The sequence below is a fragment of the Lynx rufus genome, unplaced genomic scaffold, assembly GCF_022079265.1.
Source record: "Lynx rufus isolate CCGP_SWC_20201006 ecotype Redwood Valley unplaced genomic scaffold, mLynRuf1.p SCAF_17, whole genome shotgun sequence".
Taxonomy (NCBI): Eukaryota; Metazoa; Chordata; class Mammalia; order Carnivora; family Felidae; genus Lynx; species Lynx rufus.
Genome location: NW_025814831.1, coordinates 44,582,284 through 44,606,449, shown reverse-complemented (window position 1 = coordinate 44,606,449; position 24,166 = coordinate 44,582,284). Strand labels below are relative to the sequence as shown.

General features: G+C 38.3%; 1 protein-coding gene across 7 annotated transcripts in view; it reads left to right on the top strand.

Annotated features, from left to right (window-relative positions):
* The first annotated feature begins 236 nt into the window (after positions 1 to 236).
* Positions 237 to 24,166, top strand: part of TMEM260 (transmembrane protein 260) — a 72,979-nt gene continuing 49,049 nt past the window's right edge. For 6 of the 7 annotated variants that reach the window (XR_006962082.1, XM_047079594.1, XM_047079591.1 and 3 more), the window contains exons 1-3: positions 237 to 481; positions 6,578 to 6,609; positions 7,333 to 7,484. Coding sequence is in view for 6 of the 7 variants with exons in the window: in XM_047079594.1 (XP_046935550.1) it covers positions 322 to 481; positions 6,578 to 6,609; positions 7,333 to 7,484 (344 nt within the window). In the remaining variant the exon portion in view is untranslated. Of the gene's footprint in view, positions 482 to 6,577; positions 6,610 to 7,332; positions 7,485 to 24,166 lie in introns of those variants that run through there. The other variant, XM_047079595.1, reaches the window with a different exon arrangement.

The window sequence follows — 24,166 nt, the reverse complement described above, 5'->3', positions numbered from 1 at the left end:
GGACACGGCAGCCCCACGCCCCAGCTTGCTTTCTCGAGAGGAGGCTCGTGCTCGTGGTGGGCGTTGGTAAAGCACCAAATAACCCCGCGGATTCCCACCGCCTGGCGCGCTACCGCAAAACCCCCGAGCCGCTCGCGCCAGGCCGGCCGCGTTCTCTCTCCCCCCCCCCCCGCTGCCGGGCCGAGGAAGGTGCGCTCCGGCCGGCCCGGGGCCCGACCCGGAAGCCGCCGCGCGGGCTGCGCTCGCCTCTCGCCGGGGAAACTCCGGGCCACCCGAGTCCTTGGGCCCGCCGCGGCCTCCTTCCCCGGGCCCCACGGGCCCATGGGTCTCCATGACGACGGCAGGGGCCCGGCCGGGGGGCGGGCAGCCCGGGTGGGGCCGCGGCGCTCCGGGGGCCTCCGCGGCGGCCTGGCCGTGTTCGCCGCAGTGGCCGCGGTGTTCACCCTCACGCTGCCCCCCTCGGTGCCGGGGGGAGACTCGGGTAAAGTATCTCAGGGCCGCCCTCCTGCCCCTCTCCCTCGTCGGTCGGCTCGCGCCCTCCATCGCCCCTCTCCCCGTCCCCCCCTGGCCCAGTGCAGCGTTTTGCGTTCCAGAACCGGCTTGTGATTCCATTCCTGTAACCGGGTTCTGTAGTTCTCAGGCTTTGGAGAAGGGGCTTGTTGGTTTCGCCCGGTGGGACTTAGCGACTTCTCCGCTTGCCCGGGGTCCATTTTTCGGGACCCGAGTTTTCGTTGTCCACTCCTTTTCAGCACCCCCCCCCCCCAAATACTACTTACTGAGTCCTTACCGTGTTCCAGACAAAAGGAATAACAGTGGTGGGGACCAAGTATCGTGGAGAATATTCCAGTGCGGGTCGAGACCGTACACCAACTACTGCATAAACAATGATAAGTTGAGTAGTGATGAGTGGAGGGAGTCGGAGGGAGACGGGATGGAGAGTGGGGCTCCACCAGAAAGGCTAGCCAGGAAAGGCCTCTGAGCAGCATATTGTAGTTGAAACCTGGGTGTTGAAAAGGAACCGGCCATGCAGGAAATTTGAGGGCGAACACTTGAAAAAGTGGAAGCTAGGTGTGGCTTAAAACAAGCTGATTTATTAAAAAGAAAAGCAGGGACCATTTAAATGACACGAGCAATTGTTGTGTTTGTTATAGGATTGTCTTATATTTGGGATGAGGAACAAGACCCAGGTTCCGTTTTTGATTTTGTCTTGTTGCCAAATTAAATGACCAACCAGTAATGCCTAATTTTGTCAGAATGGTGTTGTAACTTCAGGTAGTGAATCTATAGGTCGAAAACATGGAGTGTACTGGTTATCTTTTGCTGCCTGACAAGATAGCCCCAAATTTAGTGGCTTAAAACAAATGTTTATGATCTCACTTTTTCTGTGGATCAGGAATCCGGGGGCAGTTTAGCTGGGTGCTCTTACTCAGGACGGGGTTGTTGTCATGGTGTGGACGGGAGCTGTCGTCTTCTCGAGGGTCATCTTGGGGAGAGGAACCGCTTGTAACCTCAATCCAGTTCTTTGCCAAGTGGGTCTCTCGGGAAGCCGACTCTTGTGACCAGAAAAGATGGCACCTTCCTCGGACACGTCGGTCATTTTGTAAACCTAGTCTTGGAAGTGATTGATGCAGGACTGCCCTATTTTATTCCTGGAAGTTAGTCGATAAATCCAACCCACACTCAAGGGGGAGAGGATTATATAGTGAGAACCCCAGGAGTTGGGGATCCCTGGGGGCCGTCTTCAGGGCTGTCTGCCACATTGAAGATCTTTTTTTTTTTTTTTTTTTTTTTTTTACAAATCATTACCTTTAATCTTTCTTTCAAGTCTTGTTGAACAAATAGGAGCAGTATCCAAGGTTTACATTAATAATAGAAATAACTATAGTTGTGAGAGGTGGTTTTTTTTAAGGTGTGAGAGTTTTTTTTATTTTTAAAATTTAAATCCCAGTTAATTAACATAATAATGATGGCAGGAATAGAATTTAGTGATTCATCACTTACATATGACACCCAGTGCTCATCCCAACAAGTGCCCTCCTTAATGCCCATCAGCCATTTAGTCAAACCCCCCACCAGCAACCCTCAGTTTGTTCTCTGTATTTGTCTCCTATGGTTTGTATCCCTCTCTCTCTTTTTTTTTTTGTCTTATTTTTGCTTCCCTTCCCCTTTGTTCACATATTTTGTTTCTTAAATTCCACATATGAGTGAAATCATATGGCATTTGTCTTTCTCAGACTTATTTCACTTAGCATAATACACTCTAGTTCCATCCACGTTGTTGCAAAGGGCAAGGTTTCATTCTTTTTCATCGCTGAGTAGTATTCCAGTGTGTGTGTGTGTGTGTGTGTGTGTATCACATCTTCCTTATCCATTCATCAGTAGATGGACATTGGGCCCTTTCCATGATTTGGCTAGTGTCGATAACGCCGCTATAAACTTTGGGGTGCATGTGCCCCTTTGAATTAGCATTTTTGTATCCTTTGGATAAATACCTGGTAGTGCCATTGCTGGGTTGTAGGGTAGTTCTATTTTTAGTTTTTTGAGGACCCTCCATACTGTTTTCCTGAGTGGCTCTACCAGTTTGCATTCCCACCAGCAGTGCAAGTGAGAGTTTTGACAATGGAGAGCATTACTCAAAGATTGAGTAGTTCTGTACCTTAAAAAAAAAAAGAAAAAAAACATTGCAGGTTACCACGGTTCTTTGAGCCTGCAGTATTGGGGGGATGAATAAAAACAACTAACACTCACTGAGCTCTTACTGTATGCCAGGCACTGTTCCAAGTGCTTTACATGGATTGTCATTTTAATTCAGTTACTATCCCTATGAGGTAGGCACTACCAGTATCTTTCTTTGATAGCTGACAAAACTGAGGCCAACCTGTGTCCAGAATCACACAGCTAGAAAGTAGGGGCAGTCGAGGAAAGAACTCCAGTAGATTGACTTAGAACATGCTCTCTTAACTTCTGCTCTAAGTTCGTAGTTAAATCCGTCATTACATATATACTGATATTTAAAATCTGTGATTGGTATCTTTATTAATATTGTCTTTTACTTTTTCCCCAGTAGAATAAAGTTATTTATTCAGATTGAGTTACCAGACTTTTTAGGTGTTCTGATTTAATTTGATGCTAAATAGTGGTTGCTTCTAATATTTTGGGGTTCATTGTTGGAAATGATAAATAAACTTTTCCAGGTATTGCCAGTGAATTTGTATAATCATGTCTTTGACAATTTTGTTTATATGATGGAAGTACTGTCCTCCTTGAATGTTTCTGTTTATGAAATATATTTTTTATCAATAAATGGAACACATCTCAAAACCAATATAAAGTATGTATTTTTCTTCCTGATAAGTCTTAACTTATACTCCATAAATCTATCACATTGTGTGGCCTTGCCAAAATTATTTTTTGCACTACTTGATACACATAGTTGATTTATGGGCAGGAAATACTCATCCTTTGGAGGAGAGTGTGGGAATCTAGCCATCACTTCTCTTGTTATCCTTGGGAAAAGTAAATCAGCTTATTTATGTGTTTATATATTTTAAGGATGCAGTCTTTAATAGACTTGATAGATGAAAATATAACTGTAATTAATACAAAAAGTATAATACAGAGGGAGCTAGTTTTTGTAAACGTTAAGCATCTGCTAACAGTTCTGAGCTTGCCACCCATTTGTGTCTCAGACAGAAAAGCTGTAATTCTCAAACTTGAATGCACCTCAGCATTGCCTAGGAAACCTGGGCCCCAATGCCAGAGGGTCTTAATGTAGGTAGGTTTGGTCAAGGAATCTTCATTTTAAAAAAGCATTCTGGTGCAGGTTGTAGTAGGACTTAAATTTGAGGAAGCCCTAGGGTAAAGGTTTGGGAGAAAGCAAGTATTCAGGAGGTTCTTCCTTCACCCGCCCCCTCCCCCCCAAGTCACATTCTCTTTTCTCTTAATCATATTCAACTTTAAGAGTAACGTTTCCCTTTAGCTCTTTGCAAGGACACATTTATAGGCTTTAATAATTTAATAATAGCTATGGTTTCTATTTAGATACTAGCTTAACATTTGATAAGAGTTGGTGATGGAAGTTTGTCACATTCCTGATTTTTATGCCAACAGAACTCCAGCAAAGAATAACAGCATTATAGGACTCCTGGGTGACTCAGTTGGTTAAGTGTCCAACTCTTGACTTTGGCTTGGGTCATGATCTCCCAGTTCATGAATTGAAGCTCCGCATCTGCCTCTGTGCTATCCGTGCAGAACCTGCTTGGGATTCTCTCTTCCTCTCTCTCTCTGCCCCTCCCTCACGTGCATGTGCTCTCAAAATAAATGAACTTCGAAAAAAAAATAACAGCATTATGACTTTTTAATGGTAAAAAGAAGTTAGAGAAAGTAGGCTATTTTTCTTCATGTTAAATGCAATTCTAAAGGTATTTTACCTGGAGAATAGTGACTTTGAAAATTTGAATGTGACTGTATTTCATCATAACTATAGAAATATCAAAAGCTGATGAAAACAGTTTGGGACTGAAGACATGCTAATCCATTCTGGAGTAAAATTATCCAACATTCTTGATGGTGGTTATAAAGGGAATGGTTACTTTAAATTTTTTTAGGCCGTAAACAATTTCTTTAAAAAGTCTTTAAGATACTGGGGCGCCTGGGTGGCGCAGTCGGTTAAGCGTCCGACTTCAGCCAGGTCACGATCTCGCGGTCCGTGAGTTCGAGCCCCGCGTCAGGCTCTGGGCTGATGGCTCGGAGCCTGGAGCCTGTTTCCGATTCTGTGTCTCCCTCTCTCTCTGCCCCTCCCCCGTTCATGCTCTGTCTCTCTCTGTCCCAAAAATAAATAAACGTTGAAAAAAAAAAAAATTAAAAAAAAAAAAAAAAAAAAAAAAAAAAAAGTCTTTAAGATACAAAAAAAAAATGCCTTTGTTTCCAAGGTGCTCTTAAATATCTCCAGAATTAAAAGATGTCCCTACGTCATTGACTTAGGTGAGCAGTGTCTAGTATCTCTTTGGGTGCCCTTGTGGGGCTTCCGTGATGCAACCATTCACTGGCCCTTGGATGCTACTAAGGGAATCTTAGTAGCAAGGATGACAATATGATTCGTCTTATTGTCAACCTCTGTGTGCAGGTCTTGAATTAGTTTCTTTGTGTGACCAGAGGAGGGAGAGGTGATGGTGTCTTGACAGACTCCTGAAGTGGCTAGGATAATATTTTCAACTTCATAGGAATGATAGAAATGAAAACAACTAACCAGAATATCAGGCAATCTAAGTGCTGCGTAGAGAGGTTAGAGCAGGTTCTATGGAGGAGGAAGAGGTGATTAATCTTGATGGGGGAGGCTGGGGAAGGATATGTATAAGGAAAGGTGTCACTGAGAAGGTGGCAGTTGAATTAGGCCTTGAAGGATTTAGGAGAGAATACTGGGTGAGGAAATGAGTGATAAGAGGTGCAAAAGAGAACCATTCCAGAGGAACGGTGAGTAGTAAGATTTGACTGAGGCGAGCATAGGTTTCGTAGGATGTAAGCCTTGTAAAGGGCCCTCGAAGCCACAGAGGGCTAGCCTGTTGTGCTGAGGAATCTGAACTTCATTTAGTAAACTGAGAGCAGCAACTGAGAAATTTTGGATTAGGGATATAGTCCAACATTTTTTGGTGGGTGGTATGGTGATGAGTGATTTCAGTATGAAGATGAATTGAAGTAGGAAACTGGTCAAAGCTTTTGCTGTAGTCCAGGCCAGAGGGTGAAGATCTACATCGTAGCTGGGACAGTAGAAATTAAGAGTATTCAAATTAACATCCATCGAAGGGTAGAAAATGGCCATTAATAGATTTCTTAATAGTAACTCATAAATCATCAACATTGATTTCTTACATTGTACTGTATGTATTACAATCCCTGTGCTCTGGATACTTAAAATATTAACAAATAGCATTGAATTACTGCATCGTAATTTTAGAAATAATCACTGATGGCAAAGAATTACAAAGGGCTACGTAAGTAATATAATGATTTAGTGGTTTGAAGAAATGTATTATGATAGTCGGAACTTCCCAAAATAACCTGGGGCAAGAAGTATTTAGCAGTCATTTAAAGATCTCCAATGTAATTAATGTAGAGAAGGTATTCAAACGCCAGTTTAGGGCAGAATGGTACATGTAATGGAGTGTCCAAGCCTCAGATGTCTGCACATGTTATATATCATAAAGTTGCATCTTTGTAGACATTTTAATACTAAAATCTTGAGGGACAATACAGCATATTACACTATCATTTCACAAGAGTTTTTATGTATTTGTAAGTGTGTACAACTTTCAGGAAGGACAATAGGCACTTTTTAGAAACGAGAATTCACCTATATTTCCACTGACCAGTTATTAAAAGCTATCAAAGATCATTTGTTCAGTAAGACCTAAGGGAGAAAATATCCTTAGACTATTTCATGCTGTTAAATCTCTACAGATTTACAGTTTTATCCAGTCAAATTAATGCAAAACCCCAGTGCAAGCATTTGGATTTTGAAAACTTTGGAGGAGTGTCATTTTCTAATAGTAATTATTGGTTTTACATTATTTTTTCACAGGGGAACTGATCACAGCCGCACATGAGCTTGGAGTAAGTATTAGTTTTATTGTTTAATCAATGCTCTCATTAACAGTTTTAGGAATTAAGAAAGTTTAATTAAGCATGGAGTAAAGTAGATTAATTTATTTTCAAACCCCAGTTTTTAGTAACTTATAAGTACAGTACGTGACAATTTACTTTAAGTTTTAAATCCAATTAAACTAAATTATAAAGCAAAGCCTTTACTATATATACAGTAGCTGGCTTATTATCACCCCAAATTTTGTATAAGCTATGGAGAATAAAATAAATCGGGTTAACAGTTTTAATAAGTTTATTATTTAATAAACTTTATTATGGTGCATGATCCCTTTAGGCAAGACCTTAGGACTGTCAGCGTGGTGGTAATCCGATAGCAGTGTGGTCTTTCAACTTTCTAACCAATACGGTATTTCAGAACCTGCTTTTTTCTCAATAGCCTTTTAAATGACCCTAATGCACTGTGAACCCAGAGAACAGACTGCTTAAGAACTGACAATGAAATATGTCACCCTTTCTGTCGGTGACACACCATGTGGTAGACACTGCCAAATCCACGAAAGAAAATATTTATTTGTATTGGCACAAAAGGATTACAATAGAAAACCACCATTCAAACATTGAGTCGTTGCCTCTTAATCTCGCTACTTGCCCGAGAAAAAGGCTCCTGTCCAATTAAAGCCAGTGTGACTCTTCAGTGGGTGAAAACCTCCTAACCTGCTGATTTTTCCATAGGTTGCCCATCCTCCTGGCTATCCTTTGTTCACTCTGGTGGCTAAACTGGCAATTATACTATTTCCTTTCGGTTCAGTTGCCTACCGAGTCAATCTTCTGTGTGGCTTATTTGGAGCAGTAGCTGCAGCATTACTTTTTTTCACCGTTTTCAGGTAAAGTAGTTGATCAGTTAAAGTTAATCTTGGCTAATTGGAGATGTAGCTGTCTTATGGTCTAAGTGCTTACGTTAAAAAAAAAAAAAAGCTTTTGTTGCTTGAATGGTTTTCCTAATCACTCATGTGATTTCACTTTCTTAATTTCCGGTAATTTCATATGCATTTGACCCCTCAGATGATTACACAGTTGGTCGTGCTTCGTACAATGGAGTAAAGGTGTCACTAGTTCATTATCGCAGTTCTCTGGTTAGGCAGAACTAATAAGGTTTGTCATTTTATGAAGATGCAGATGGGCCAGTTTAATTCAACAATATGAAGTTCATCTTTTGGTAAATGGTAAATATCATTTAATTACTCAACAGTGTTGCTGATGGGCAGCTGCCTGTCAGGGCCAGAGCTACTACCTAATTATGTTGTATTCTAAATACGCACATGTTGTCTACGTTTTGAAATGAGGCTGTTAACTAAGGAAATAAATTTGGGATAAGGATTTAGTAAGGTTTCACTTTGTTCCATTATAGAGGTAGGGAAGGGAGGCAAATTAGACCCCACTTACTTCATGGATGGAAGGCTTTCTTAGTTTGGAAGGCTACCTTGCTTTTAAAAAATGGGTCATTAGTTTAGGGTGTTGGTAAACTTATTTGTCTTTGCTGTTCCTGTCTCCTTCATTCTTAACTCAGTCTAACCTATGCCTAAGGAGATTATAGTAAAAAATACAGTGATACTTCCTGCAAAGGGAGAGCCAAATTAAAACACTTCTTTCAAAAACTACTGTAGTTTTTAGTATAACAATAAATTTTTGTCTGTAAATATAGTGTAATTTGAATAGACAATTTCAAATGCCATTTTTGAGACTAATGTTTTTATTTGCATTAGTCATAATATTGCCCTTTGGCTAAATTCTTCCTAAGTTTCCTTTTTCATTATTTACAGAAAGGTAAAAGTTAACATAATTATGACTCTAAAGCTTACTTTTAAATTTATTTGTGGAAAGATTTCAGGTTCAAATGTTGTGACTATTGATCATTTACTAAATTTTTATCTATATTATTTAATTCATTTTTATTTCAGTCTTACAGGTTTTCGGTGATAGCCAAATCTTTAAGTATGAAATGTGGAAAATAACATCTCTGCTTGAATTGATTAGTATTACGAATACTTTCTTTTTCTAAATGATTAGAATAATCTTCTTTAGAATTCTTTCTCCTGAGTCTTTTATAATTAAGAATCTGTCATTATTTCTATTCAGACAAAAAAACTGATCTTTTTAATTTTTAAATATCTAGGTTGAAATACAGAACTTACTTGTACTGTATTGAGTGTACAAATTAATAATTTTCATAAGACATTTAAGACAAAAGCACATAAAGAAAATTAATAGTTGTATTTATTTTGTTAGTTCATCTGTATTTTATTTATTTTATTTTATTTTTCATTCTTTACCTGTATTTTACAAGGTATTTCTATAACGTGTATTTAAATGCTATGTGGCTATAAAAAGCTCTTATGCAAATAAAGTGATTTGGTTTCTAAAACTTTTTCATGCTGTTCACTATATTAATTGGTGATACCATTCCCCATGAAAACCACTGTAAAAATCGTACATAGAAGTCTTTATCTTTACTGAATCCAAATAGCTTTGGACAATAATTTTCCTTTGAGTTGTCCACATTTTAAAATACCTTTTATTATTATGCTTGATTATAATGGGTTTTAGATTAGCACACTTAACCTGTGACCCTTTTCTTTTAATACAGTCTTAATGATAAATTTGTATATTTGCTGACAGATGCTTTAAATCAAAAACTCTTAATATGACTAAACTGGATATTTGAGTGGTTTTAGTAGTGTTTTAGTAATACTGTACTTGGGAAAGTTGCTTTCTTTCAGAAAAGGGATCTAATGATATTATCTCTTACATACATTTTAATATGAAAATACTTCATTATTTTGAATACAAATAATTGACAAGGTACACGTCCTTTGGGAACAACCTAGTTCAAGTGGCAAATCTGTTTTGTCAAACAATAGACACCCTTCAGGAAAGAGCAAGCCATCTCTATGGTAATGGGACTAACAGTAGCCTATTGATTGAGTGGAAGAAGACATTATACAATGTCAGCTGGCTTGTTACAATTTCATTTGTTGTATGACCTGAACTTAACCTTTAAAACCTTTCTTCTGTGAATATAAACCCAACAGCAGGACACAGTTTTTGTACAGCCATTACAGTGACAGCTTTTTTCCCAGTATCAGCGTATAGTAAATGTATTCCTTTACAGGTTGACTCCTTTTATCAGAATTTGTTGAGGGGACATTTTACTACTTTATTCATTTACAGGCCAAATCATCATTCCGTTTCGTTGTTGAATATTGAAGGGTTTTGATCTAGGAAACAGTTTTATTCTTTCTTTCCCCCATCACTTAAGAGAACATTACTGTACATGTAGGATTAGTGCTGACTGGTGTGCAGTAAATTAATTCTTTTAACAGGTTTAGATTTTTTTCAGGTAATTGTTCACATAGCATTCACTATATTTAGCTCTTGGGGTGGACATAAAGACCTTCTGTACCTTTTAAACAAAGATTGCATTTTAAAAGCAAATTTCTGTTTAAATGTGTTGATGTAAAAAGCTGCGTTTTTTTCAGTAAACATGACTTAGGTTTTGAAAGAGCAATTTATTCGTTGTTTCCAATTACGATGTAATTTTTGCTTTCCTTGCGTCTTTCTCTTGCTTTTAAAAGCCATAAGATGTCATTAACACTGCATTTTTTGTCAATCTTTCCTAATGGTTGGCAAGAACTCATGTCTGTGTGCTTTGCCTTAATGTAGAAAGCATATGAGGAAAACAGCACGTGGAAAGCTGTATGTGTCATTGTAGTTTATTGAATTAAAAATAGTAAGATTGTGGCAGTTGTTTCTGTATGTATTTATTTATGTATTGTCCCCTTCAGGGGTATTTTTAAGCATTCATTATGTTAAGAGAGTTTAATGCATTTCATTTATATGAAATAGTATTCATTTTATTAATATGTACATCTGTGTTTTTAAGACTATGAAACGCAGTCAGTGATTCGTAGGAACTGGGATTTTCTCTTTTAAGGCCATTAAAGCAAATGATTTTTAAGTTTAATGGCACAATATTTAAAGTGTCATATTCGAAATTCACAAATCCTATTAATACAAAATTTAGGAAGTTATAGGTCTTATAAATCATGAATATGAACATGCCTTAGCATTGCTTACTACTTGAATTTCAAACTTATTTCCTAAGAAGTATCACACTCGGTCCTATGTACTTAGTAAGGAAGGAGCGCTGAAATCACGGTCACTAAACGTCAACATGCTTACGTCTCATATGTTCTGGTATCACTAAAAGAAGATGGAGTATGTTGATAGCATTGTTAAAAATTCTTTACCTCAGGGAAGATTTAAATTGCCTATGATCTCAGATGAGGGTGTATCTTGTATCGTTTATTTTGGGAGTTACAGGGCAGGAAATATATTCTCAATAGGTTTGAGAGTCAGCATATCCTTTCCAAACTATTATGGACCAAGTGGAACTCTAGAAGAATTCATCCAACAGTGTTTGTTGAGGACGAATGTGGCTCGAAAGTAAAACTATTTTAGTTTTTATAATCAAAATTCAGTGCTTATCTTAAAGGAATTAAGACAAAGTCGCTAACCATTAAACAGGTTTTCAATTTTTTTTTTCTAGGAACTACTGTTTTAGGACACTTGCATAAAAAAAACTTTCTAACACTGTTAACACTGCACAGTAAGAAATCAGATCTCTTGATGTCAACCACGTTAGCTAGAATATATGAGTACAAATAATAATTAAAGGTGTATTGAAACTCTGCCTACCTGCTGCAAAGAACTTAACCAGTTTCAGTGATATTTAAATATCTTCCAGCAGGTTGTTTTGTGCCAGTATTTTATTTGTGGGGTATCTTGTTTTGTATAAGCAATATAATTCTAAACATTATGCTGCTGCTAAAAATTAATTTGCTTAAACTTTTAGAAGAGGAATACTTGATTCTGAGCCCTGTGTCTGCGACTCTTGCAGCTTCAGCTAAGACTCCATTCAATAAAGAATAGAAAATTAAAATGCCATACCTTAGAGAATGTAGAATCTCCTGCTTAAGGGACATTTGGATTTTCCAGCTCAGAGAGTATTTTAGATTATTGCCATAGAGAATAATGTGAAGCTCTTCCTAATTTCAGAGGTAACTATGCATAAGTAACAAATAGGCCCCAAGTTTTTGTAGTTGAAGAAGAATGGAAAGTACTGGAGCATTAATTTCCATTCAGGAGAATATCTGTCTTGATCCCTGGTTAATTGATCATATATTTCTCTCATACTTGTATTAAAATTGCATTGACTCAGACTGGTTAAGCATATTAAGAGCTTGGTTCATTTGCATTTTCTTATAAGTAGAGGGACATATTAGGCTCAAATAGCAGCACTTCATTTTGAAGGGGAAAAAAGCAGGGCAAAAACTCTTTTTTAAGACTGTAGAGTCTTTTCTGACAGCTAGTCAGAGTTAGAATTAGTTCAAGGAAATGTTAATAATGCACTGGCTGGCCTAATCCCTTTGATATCACCAGGTATCCTCCTGTTCATGGGTTAATTGCTTTAAAAGCGAAGGCAATATTCTGAGCGGTGGGCCGCTTCACCTTTTCACAGCTGTTACCATTGAGTGACAACTAAATCCCATGTGTAAGATGAGGAAGAGCTCAATCTCCAATTGGGAGAAAATTTATGTAAACCACAATCCCTTCAGAATGTGCGGAAGTCATAGACTTTCTTGATTTACTCTGCTTTTCCCAGAAAGCTCTATTGTTCACTTTCCTAAGTCCCATCAACCCTTTGTAGCAGAATATCACAGCGGCAGCAGATAGCTTGAAATATATAAATGCTATCATAGCTCTGATTAATAGCAGTGCTTATGAGTCAAGTCTGATAACAGTGCAGCTCTCCACTCAATTTCAGATACTGCTAATGGAATCTGTCTTCTCCAATTGTAATATGAGAAGGCCTAATTTGCCATGGAGCTTGGAGCTGTCACCAGTAGGGGATTGTGGGGTCAGATGGGAGCTGCCAGGTTTTTGCCCTGCAGCTTGTATCTCTCACTTTGAATAGAGCAGCCCCCTGCCTGCCAGTTAGCTGATAGGCCGCTGTGGGGTTTATGCCACTATATACAATAGGAAAGGGCTACATAGGCTGACTTTATAATTGTGAAGCTAGCTCATATTTCCACAGCTACTGTGCTGCATAATTTCTAATAAGTGGTTTTAACAAATGTCAGATTATGAAAAGTTTCCTCAATTACAAAAACTTATAAAACATTCAAATTGCTAAATCTGTTTCCTGCCGAGATTTTGCCACTGGAACTAGTCATCAGTCATTAGGGCTGTAATCATAAATGCATATATTTCTTAAAATTACAAATAAAATTATAGATCATAACTCATATAGATTTGCTACTTCTCAAAGCCATAAAAACAAAGCAGTCTGAAGGAATGGAAGTATTAAGATATGCTTCATAACTTTGCATAATGAAACTACTTAACATTAAATCTCTATTGTTTATTGAGTTGGTTAGTGTTGCTGGTGAAAACAGTTTAATACGCTCATTCTGCTGAGTTATTTGGATCTTTTAAGTTTCCTTCGTACACGTTTCATATCTTAATTGTTTAAAAAAGTATGTAGCATCTTCTAAGTTTTGGGTTTAAAGGGACTTAGCGTGATGCTGTGTCATGGCCAAGGCCTCTGAGAACAATTGGCTGGAGTACACTTTTTAACCATCCAGGTTTGCTACTGAACACAAAATACGCCATCAAGCTTGGGTAATAGGCTGTTTGGGGGTCTTCTGTGTTTTTAAACATTTCAGACAAAATGTGATGAAAATTTGTAATTTGGGGGTTATTTGGAAGTTGGTTGCTTTCAAGAAATCGTGCCTCCCACTGTGCAAATTATTTGGCATACCATGAAAACTTAGTAAAAAGTGAAGCGTACGATGGTGATTCCTAGAAAGCCCAGTTCAGTGTTTTTTCCTTTAGACATTTAGGTGTAAGTTGATGAGCTATAATAAAAGGAATTGTTCTAAACCTTGAGTAACTTTATTATTTAGTGGTTAATGCATAAATCTGAATTTTAATGGGAATTGTGTGATTATACTTTATGGAAGATATTCATAATCTTACTCCTTCCATTTCAGTTGGGTGTTTTTGAGGACTTTACAGTTTTTCCCCCAATGTTATTTAGTGGCTTAAAATCAGGAATAATACTTCATACTTTTCCTTTTAGCATAGTTTTAGTAGTTGATACTTATGTAACTGAAAATTCAGGCTAGAACCAGTTTTCCTTTTGATTGAATCTCATGAAATGGAACAAACCTTGGTAGGATTTTATCTGGAGTGAAAGTAAATTTTTATAAAATGTGGAAAAAGGGATTGTTTGCGAAGTTATTAAAGGTGGAAGTATTTTACATTTTTTTAGAGGCAGTGGTGGTGGCTTCCAACATGTAACTTTATTTTTTTAATTAATTAATTTATCTTCCATGACGTAACTTTCATATACCCTGCCCTCAATGATTGGTTTATGTTAATTAGGTCCAGACTGGCCACTGACTGTAATTTGCCCACAGAGTATTGGAGCATATGAGATGCTCAGTGTGTATTTGTTATAACTGGGGGTGAGTGAACGACCCTGGAAAGAGAGGTTCAGCAGTAGCTGGCTTCCCAGTTTGACCTTTTTCCAGGTGCACTGAAGAGATACATAGATAAGTGTTGATTATGTGATTGAGCCAGAAGTAACATTTATATAGTTTTCGTGAACAAGAAGGATAAGAACTTGGGAGGGTAGGGTGGTAGATTTGCTGTTCGTTGTGTCCTGCTTTACCTTACTTCTTCCCTGTAAGCCATTACATGTTTTTAGTTGTCAGTAAGACTCGACGCTAATAGTAAATACTTAACAATAATTCTCAAATGCTGCATTGTGGCCTGCCTGCTCGGCCCTGCTTACTTCAAGCAGGAGTTTGCAGCGTAGAAGGGAGCGTCGGGTACCTTCCATGTTGGGTCCTTTGCATGCAAGTAACACTGAAGACAAATACATTCATGAATTTTATGAGGCACGTCAAATGTGTGTTCTGAAAGAATCTCAGGTTTCTGTTATTTGCCTTTTGATTGTGGGTTAGACAAACATGTGACTACACATGAAAATCAAATACCACGTAGTAGAAAGAAAAATATACCTCATCATCAATAGCAAACCTGTGTCAATGGTGTAAATTGTAACCTCCTGATTTATCCATTGTGTCAACAGATGAAGAGTATTCCATCAATGAGAAAACTCCTGCACAATCAGTACCTTTCCTAGGAATCTTATCTAGGTCTCATGGATTTTGTGGACCAAAAAGAAGGCACTTGTGTATTAACCATAGAATTCTGAGCTTCACATTTGTTAGGACGATCTTAATCCTTACCCCATATTCCGTACCCCAGTGGAGAATTCTTGTTATTTGCATTATCTGGATGAAATTTTAAATACTTGACCACCCTTCCCATACTGTCTGTCATACTCTTGGGCACATCTTTCTTTATTGACTAACCACTGTACTTTACTAGAATGTGAACTGAGTGACATTTAGTGTTAACCCAAGCACAAAGCAATTTGGAAGATTTATTTACTGCAAATATACTGGAAAATATATTTTACATGTAACATAAAAATATGTTTATATAAAATAAAACATACTTCAGTGACTTTTAGATTATTGGATGTTTTGAATCATCTGTATCATTGCTTTACTCTATTAGTATGAGCCCTTAAATTCAGCATCCCTCTCGCAAAGTGTAACAACTTGGATTTTGATTGTTAGTACTGACATGTGACTATCTTTTACAATGTAGTGATTGTGTTATTAAAATGGTCACAGTAATGGTGTTTTAAGTATGTGATTATTTCTTCATAGGGCTTCATAACATGTTATCTTTCTATAAGTCAGGTTAGATTCTAAAAATACGTATTTCAGTTGAAGAAATGTTTTCTGACCTCCTTCTATGAGGCTCTGTGAGAATCTAAATGAGAATGGAAAACATTTTTTCTCATATCATAAGGTGTCCTTAAATTAAAATGGAAAATAGTTTAGACTGTTTTGCAATTTATTCTTGAGTTCTGGTGAAGAGACTTCTTATTTTATTCACCACCTCATTTGAATTTCTCTTTTTCTTTTTTATTGAAGCAGTTTCATCAATGTCAGTAGATAAATGTGCCTCTTTTTAGTGAGCTCATTTTAAGATGCCACTTTAACGCATTAAGTATATATAAATAAATTTACTAACTCCTTAGTTGCTTTGTAAAAAAAAAATGGTTAAGCATATTTATTCAAAAGAATAAAATGAAAATGGAAAGTAGGACTCTGGGATTGCCGAGTGAAAACACAATGGTGTTTTTAATTATGTCATTATAATTTGAAAAAAAAATCCTCGGACTACGTCTATGGGTAGATGACAGTTGGTTTACCTTATTTTGGATTTACGTCTATTTATAGTCCATCTGTACATTTGACTTTATGGATTGATACCAAACAGCTCATTTTGTGGACCCAGAACAACAATTTTACTTAAATCTCATGCTTAAGTAATAATGTCAGATTGGAAATTTCTTCCATATATTTTTTTTCTATTTTTTTTTTTTTTATTTTGGGGGGGGGGATGAGTGGGGGAGATGACAGAGGGAGAGAGGGAGAGGATCCCAAGCAGGCTTTATCTGTGCTCAGCACTGAGCCATGGCGGGGCTCAATCCCATGATCCTGGATCATGGCCTGAGCCAAAATCAGGAGTCCTACACTTCGGCTGACTGAGCCACTCAGGCAGCCCTCCTTCTGTATATTTTTAAAAGAAAGATTACTTAGCCAGAAGTTTAGACTACCAACTCACTTAACAGTATTGTATTCCGTAAGGTGTATGAATAGTGTTTCCTTCTACTTACATAATTTAATTCTGCCCTCCCACCCCAAACTATAAATATATGTTGTAGCCTTTTGAGGGAAAAAAAAATTGCGGAATATGTGTTCTGGTTAGAATTATTCCCCAAGGGGTGCCGGGGTGGCCCAATCAGTTGAGCATTGGACTCTTGATTTCAGCCCAGGTCGATCCTGGGTTCGTGGGATCCAGCCCCGCTTTGGGGCTCCATGCTGGGCAGCGAGCTAAGATTCTCTTTTTCTCTCTCCCTCTGCCCCTGTCTCCAGCATGTTCTCTCTCCCCCTGTCTAAAAAAATTGTTTTTAATGAATAAATAAATAGATAAAAAATAGTTATTCCCCAAAAGAGATTACAGCTAACTTGCCTAATCATTTACTCCGGGCACCCTTCGTTCAGAGGGATCATCTTTGTCCAGGCTCATAAAATAACAAAGACCCCAGGAATCAGAATAGATGATGGCTTAGTTGGAGGTTGTAGGTATTCTGTACGCTCATACAAAAATACTTTTTTATTTATTTTATTTTTTTTTTAATTTTTTAAATGTTTATTCATTCTTGAGAGACAGGCAGAACGTGAGGGGCAGAGAGAGAGAGGAGACACAGAATCCAAAGTAGGCTCCAGTCTCTGAGCTGTCAGCACAGAGCCCAACGCAGAGCTTGAACCACAAACTATGAGATCACGACCTGAGCTGAAGTCGGATGCTTAACCGACTGAGCCACCCAGGCGCCCTCAAAAATACCTTTTTAAAGATTCATACATAAATAGATAATAAAAGGGTTTGCTCAGTCATCTTGTTTGCTTAAACAAGATTCACCTTCAGACGTATTCATCAGTGTGATTTTTGCATCATCATTTAAGTAAATCTTTTGCACATTTAATGTCTTCTATCTTAGACTTGCAGTGGCTTATTGATATGGATGGTTCATTGATATTTGGCTCAATAAGACATAAGGTGAAAACCTATTGTCTTTGAAATTTCTGAAAAACGTGAGAAAATTTAAGGGACTTTATTTATACATTAGTATGTGAAAGGCAATGTGAGTAACTGTAAATCTCTACTTTCTTATCTCCTTTGAAATATTCACTTTAGACAAGGAACAAAGTAATATAAAATTCTTTTAGGTAAAATTATGATTTCTATACTCTTGCCAAGAGAATATTGAAACACTTGAATTAAAGTACAGGGTGGAAAAATGGATTATTCCCTAGTTTCTGTAAGATACATCCATATGGACATTGCTTTATTTTTAAAAAATAAAATTTTGTTACTAATGTAACAAAAACTAGTGTAATAAAAGTTAATGTAGCAAAAGCAAACATGAATCCTTCAATATTTCCCTCAATTTCATTTGTTACTAAGGTACCACTTTTATAATAGTAAAGCACAACATGAAAGACAACATGATTCATAAACAAAATTTACCCCAATACCAAAACATCTTTCCTTTCAGTTTTTTTGCAATGAAAAAAAAAAGATCAACTTCTAAATAGTGGCATATGTAACTTTATAAAAGCTTTATTTAGAAATACTTGGACTTATGTTGAGATAATTAAAAACCATGTTATTCAGAGAGCATCAAAAACTAAAGATAAAGAAAGAATGTCTGAAACACATACGTGAAAAAACCTTTAGTTTCCCAAAAATCAAAAGACTTTTTTAGGGACAAGCACACACATGTAAAGTGAGATATGCTTTTAATTTTTAAAATATACAGATATGCTGAAATGGCCATACAGTGGTTTCAGTAGTCCAAAAATAATTCTGTTGGCTTTGTAATACATTATTTAGAGGATTTTAAGTTCCCCATATCTGGCTTCCTTAACTGTGTTTTGATTAGGTTGCAGTTAAAAATTTCTATTCCTCAGGATTGTACAGTTTTAGAAATACAGAAAAACATGTCTATTCAGTACCCACTTAATACATTTGACTTAATAGAATCTGGAGAAGGAGCAAACTACCCTAGTCTTAGTGAAAGTACTTTAGGAAAAACTTGTTGGAAAAATGTACCCAGCAGCACTGCTCATCGGCAAAGAAACCCAGAGATGGAGTAGAAACAGCCTGTAAGTACTGGAACTTAAAACTCACCTAGTGTTGCTAGAACACAAACTATGAGATGGGTTATGTCCAAAAATGAAGCTGCACGTAGGCTGAGACCAGATCACGAAAGGTCTTGCCTGTCGTAATGAGGACATTGTAAAATGTTTTATAATCAAAGAGGAGTCATTACAGGGTTGGAGGCAGAAATGTGCAAGAGCAAGTATGTTTTGGATCCTTCGTTCTGGTGGCTTGACCATGTTGATATTCAGGTTCTGTGGGACACCCAGAGCTGGAGTGGCTTTGTTGTGAGGTGTACAGCAGTCAGTTGGAGACACGTCAGTTTGCAACTAAGGGGAGGCAGTACTAGAGACAGATCTGGTTACTTCAGTTTGCAGTCGGTAGCTGAAGTCAAGACAGTGAGTGGATAAGGCCACCCATGTGGAGTATGTACACGTGAGAAGAGTTGGCTGAGAATGAGATCTTGGCAACATCAGCTTTGAAGGACATAACGGATGAAGGGGAGCCATTCAGAGAAAACACAGAAGGAAGATCGAGGGCCACAGAAGGAACACCAGAGGGAGGCGGAGCCCGGGTCAACTCAGTAGAGTGGGTCTGGGTCTGGGATCAGTACAGCAGAGAGGTCCTGGGGGCCTGTTGTATTTAGCAGTTGGATAACTGGGTGCTATTTCAAGAGAATGCTAAGGTGAGAACAGAGAATAGAGGCTACGGATGTGGACAAAAGGAAGCTAATGATCCTGAAAATGATCCTGAAATGTCTTCGTGAAATCACCGTTGACTTCAACTTGCTCTCTAGTCAGTTAGCTCTGTCCATTCAGGTGAAACGAAGCAAGCTCAGATAATGAAATATGCCTTGGACAATATACCGAGATTGCCTGGCTGCACGGTCAGTGAGCGAACTGAAGACCGCCAGAGTCTTCAGAAAGTCCTCATGCTTCCCATTGCAGACATCATCCTTTGACTTGACAGCAGAACCCAGACCCAGCTTGCAGTGTGCCGATGTGGGGCATCACATGTCCTTGTTAGCATGGGATTTCCCATCCCCTGCTTTCAATAATAGAATCGAGTTCTTGTTTAACAGGCCTGTTCCACCCTTTACCAGTTCGATGTCCCCTTCCCCAGCTGACTTTCCACTACCTGGAGTGACTTCAGCTTTCAGTTCACTCATTTCCTTGGTGCCTCTACACTTGTCTTCCATTTAACTGAGACCTAGAGCCCTTTGTTCATCCTTTTTATTGCCTTCATCAGCCTTCTGCTGCTTTGCTTCCTTCCCTACCCAGTCTAGGCCCCATGGTTCAGTACAGACTCCCTTCCCTCCTGCCCTTCTGTCCTACCCACATAGTAAAGCCGCTAACCCTGGCTCTATCCAGCCTTTCCAGGCCAGCTCAGGTTGCTTCAGACCTTTCCACAGCCATGCTCATGGATCCTGCCACTCCACACCCACCGTCTCTGCGGCCTCCCTGAGCATTTATTGCAACTTGCAAATCCTTGTATGTGTCCCTCCTCGACTTGTGGAGGTGCCCCCCAACAGATGTTTTGAATTGTCTCCTTTTTAATTTTTCTTTTTGGGGGGTGGGGGGATTCTCCTTTATTTTTTTTTAATTTAATTTTTTTTAATTTACATCCAAATTAGTGAGCATATAGTGCAAGAATGATTTCAGGAGTAGATTCCTTAGTGCCCCTTACCCATTTAGCCCATCCCCCCTCCCACAACCCCTCCAGCAACCCTCTGTTTGTTCTCCATATTTAAGAGTCTCTTATGTTTTGTCCCTCTCTTGTTTTAATATTGTTTTTGTTTCCCTTCCTTATGTTCATCTGTTCTGTATCTTAAAGTACTCATATGAGTGAAGTCATATGATATTTGTCTTTCTCTGACTAATTTCATTTAGCATAATGCGCTCTAGTTCCATCCACATAGTTGCAAATGGCAAGATTTCATTCTTTTTGATTGCCAAGTAATACTCCATTGTATACATATTCCACATCTTCTTTATCCATTCATCCATCGATGGACATTTGGGCTCTTTCCATACTTTGGCTATTGTTGATAGTGCTGCTGTAAACATTGGGGTGCATATGTCCCTTCGAAATAGCACACCTGTATCCCTTGGATAAATACCTAGTAGTGCAATTGCTGGGTCATAGGGTAGTTCTATTTTTAATTTTTTGAGGAACCTCCATAATGTTTTCCAGAGTGGCTGCACCAGCTTGCATTCCCGCCAACAATGCAAAAGAGATCCGCTTTCTCTGCATCCTCGCCAATATCTGTTGTTGCCTGAATTGTCAATGTTAGCCATTCTGACAGGTGTGAGGTGGTATCTCATTGTGGTTTTGATTTGTATTTCTCTGATGATGAGTGATGTGGAGCATCTTTGATGTGTCGGTTGGCTATCTGGATGCCTTCTTTGGAGAAGTGTCTATTCATGTCTTCTGCCCATTTCTTCACTGGATTATTTGTTTTTTGGGTGTTGAGTTTGATAAGTTCTTTATAGATTTTGGATACTAACTCTGTATCTGATACATCATTTGCAAATATCTTCTCCCATTCTGTCGGTTTGCCTTTTAGTTTTGCTGGTTGTTTCCTTCGCTGTGCAGAAGCTTTTTATTTTGATGAGGTCCCAATAGTTCATTTTTGCTTTTGTTTCCCTTGCCTCTGGAGATGTGTTGAGTAAGAAGTTGCTGCAGCCAAGATAAAAGAGGTTTTTTTTTTTTTTTTTTTAATTTTTTTTTTTTTCAACGTTTATTTATTTTTGGGACAGAGAGAGACAGAGCATGAACGGGGGAGGGGCAGAGAGAGAGGGAGACACAGAATCGGAAACAGGCTCCAGGCTCTGAGCCATCAGCCCAGAGCCCGACGCGGGGCTCGAACCCACGGACTGTGAGATCGTGACCTGGCTGAAGTCGGACGCTTAACCGACTGCGCCACCCAGGCGCCCCAGGATAAAAGAGGTTTTTGCCTGCTTTCTCCTTGAGGATTTTGATGGCTTCCTGTCATACATTTAGGTCTTTCATCCATTTTAAGTTTATTTTTGTGTATGGTGTAAGAAAGTGGTCCAGGTTCATTCTTCTGCATGTCACTATCCAATTTTCCCAGCACCACTTGCTGAAGAGACTGTCTTTATTCCATTGAATATTCTTTCCTGCTTTGTCAAAGATTAGTTGACCATACGTTTGTGGGTCCATTTCTGGGTTCTCTATTCTGTTCCACTGATCTGAGTGTCTGTTCTTGTGCCATGTCTCTGTTTTTTTAACCCACTCATTTATACATGTTACATGGTCGGGAAAATGGTGATTGATTCTGAATCTTAGCATAAAGCAGATTTAAAGGCAGTTTGTTGAAATACGTGTGTTTTAATGGATATTCACTGTTTACAAAAGGCTGCTGAAATCAATGAAATTTATATAAGCTTAGCTTATATACATTGCTAGGAAGACCGCAAATCAAATAGTAAAATGATGAAGACTCCAAAATGTTTTGTATTCTTCATATCTTATGTATGTATGCATGCATTCTGTTCTTAGACATACTGCTGTCTCTTCTGCTTTTCACAAAGCTATGGCATCTTCAGCATTTATTTTCAGAATTTGCTCACATAGTTTCCCTTGAAAACGTAATAGAAATAACAAAGAGGGAAGGCAGCGTGTTTCAGTCAGGGCTCTTGGATGCAAGCAATGGACTCTGGCTGTGTTTCACAGAAAAGAAATGTATCAAAAGGAAGTTGAGAAGAACTGTACAATAATACAAAGGACAACCTAATTTTTAAATGGGCAATGGGTCTGAATAAACATCTCCAAGGAAGACATACAGATAGCCAATAAGCACTTGAAAAGATGCTCAATATCATTAGCCACAAGCCATATGTGTGTATTGTTTTGTTTTTAACCATTTAAGAGTAAGCTGCATAGATGGTACCCTTTTACCCTTAAATGCTTCAAGGGGTGTTTCTTAAAAACAAGCTCATTTTCCTACATATCCACAGTGCATTTCTTAAAGTCAGGAAATTATCACTGATACAACACTGTTATCTATAAAGGTGATTCAGATTTTGCCAATTATTCCAATAATATCCTATTTCACAGAAGAAAATTCGAGATCATACCTTTTATTCTATTGTTGTATCCCTTTAGTCTTCATATGGACCTATTTTTTTTTTTTTTTTTTTTTTTTGCTTTTTGTTTTTGTCTTTCAAGACCTTGACATTTTTGGGGGTATATATTGGCCAGTTATTTTATAGAATGTTCTTCAATTTGAATTTGTCTGTAGCTTCAGGTAATACATTTTGGCAAGATTACCATAGAAATGATGCTCTATTCTTTTGATGGGACTAGATCAGGAAGTATATGATGTTTGTCCCATTTCTGGGCATTAACTTTGATCATGTGGTTAAGATTGTGTCTGCCTGGTTTGCCACTGTAACGTTAGCATTTTTCCTTTTGTAGTTAATCTATTTCTAGACAGATACCTTTCGACTTATGTACATACTTCTGTTACTGCAAAACTTTTACCCACTAATTTTGGTATCCATTATTCTGATGGTGATCACTGCCAAATTCCATCATTTCTTCTACAGTTATTAGTTGTTGACTTTCTATGGACTTTCTCCTCTCCCGTTTATTTGTTTATATCACTATAGGTTATTTATTCATTGGGTTGCAATCTATTACTATAATTATTGATATTTAAATTATCCCTGATTTGGCCCCTTGAAGCTGACTCCTTGTCCTTTTGTCATGTCCCCTTTTGAACACTTCCTTACGTTCTGGCACAAGATAGTTCAGATTCATTTTATACTTGAGCTACCACAGACCTGGAATCAGCCAGTTTTCCAAGGAAGCTAATTTGTGTGTGTGTTTTTTTTAATGCTTATTCATTTTTTTTGACAGAGAGAGACAGAGCGTGAGCGGGGAGGGGCAGAGAGAGGGAGACACAGAATCTGAAGCAGGTTCCAGGCTCTGAGCTGTCAGCACAGAGCCTGATGCGGGGCTTGAACTCACAGACCATGAGATCATGACCTGAGCCAAAATAGGACGCTTAACCAAGTGAGCCACCCAGGCACCCTGAATTTATGTTTTAAGTAGAGGAAGGAATCTTATATCTTATGCTGACTTTCCAAAATAATATTGACAGATGAAACATGGAAATTCCTTTAAAAATGTTACCATTCTTTAAGATTAATTCATTCTCTCATTCACTGAGTTTCCTTTCTGTGCTTGGAGCTAAAGACTTCCAATATAAATGAAGTTTAACTCCGGTTCACATTTCAAAAATAATGTCAGAATAATTATTGCAGGCAGTTAACATGCCATAAATATTCCAAGATGAGCTAGAAACCTGGGAATTGAAGAGAAATTTGAGAAAAGAGTAGAGGTTGAATAAATAGAAGCTGAGACGACATTCAGTTCATGGGTACAGCATGAGCAGAGGTATGGCACTGGGAATAAGCATGTCTTATTAGGGAATTTTGAGGAGCCTAACTGGTTGGTAGAGATAATAATGCTGGTAATTAGCGGCTAGTTACTATTCGCTGGGAGCGTGGATTCCAACCTGGCTCGTTTCCTACAGGCAACGAAGAGTCCTTAAATTGGCGGGCTAGGTAGTCATAAAGAGCATGTTTTAAGAAGTTTAATGTGA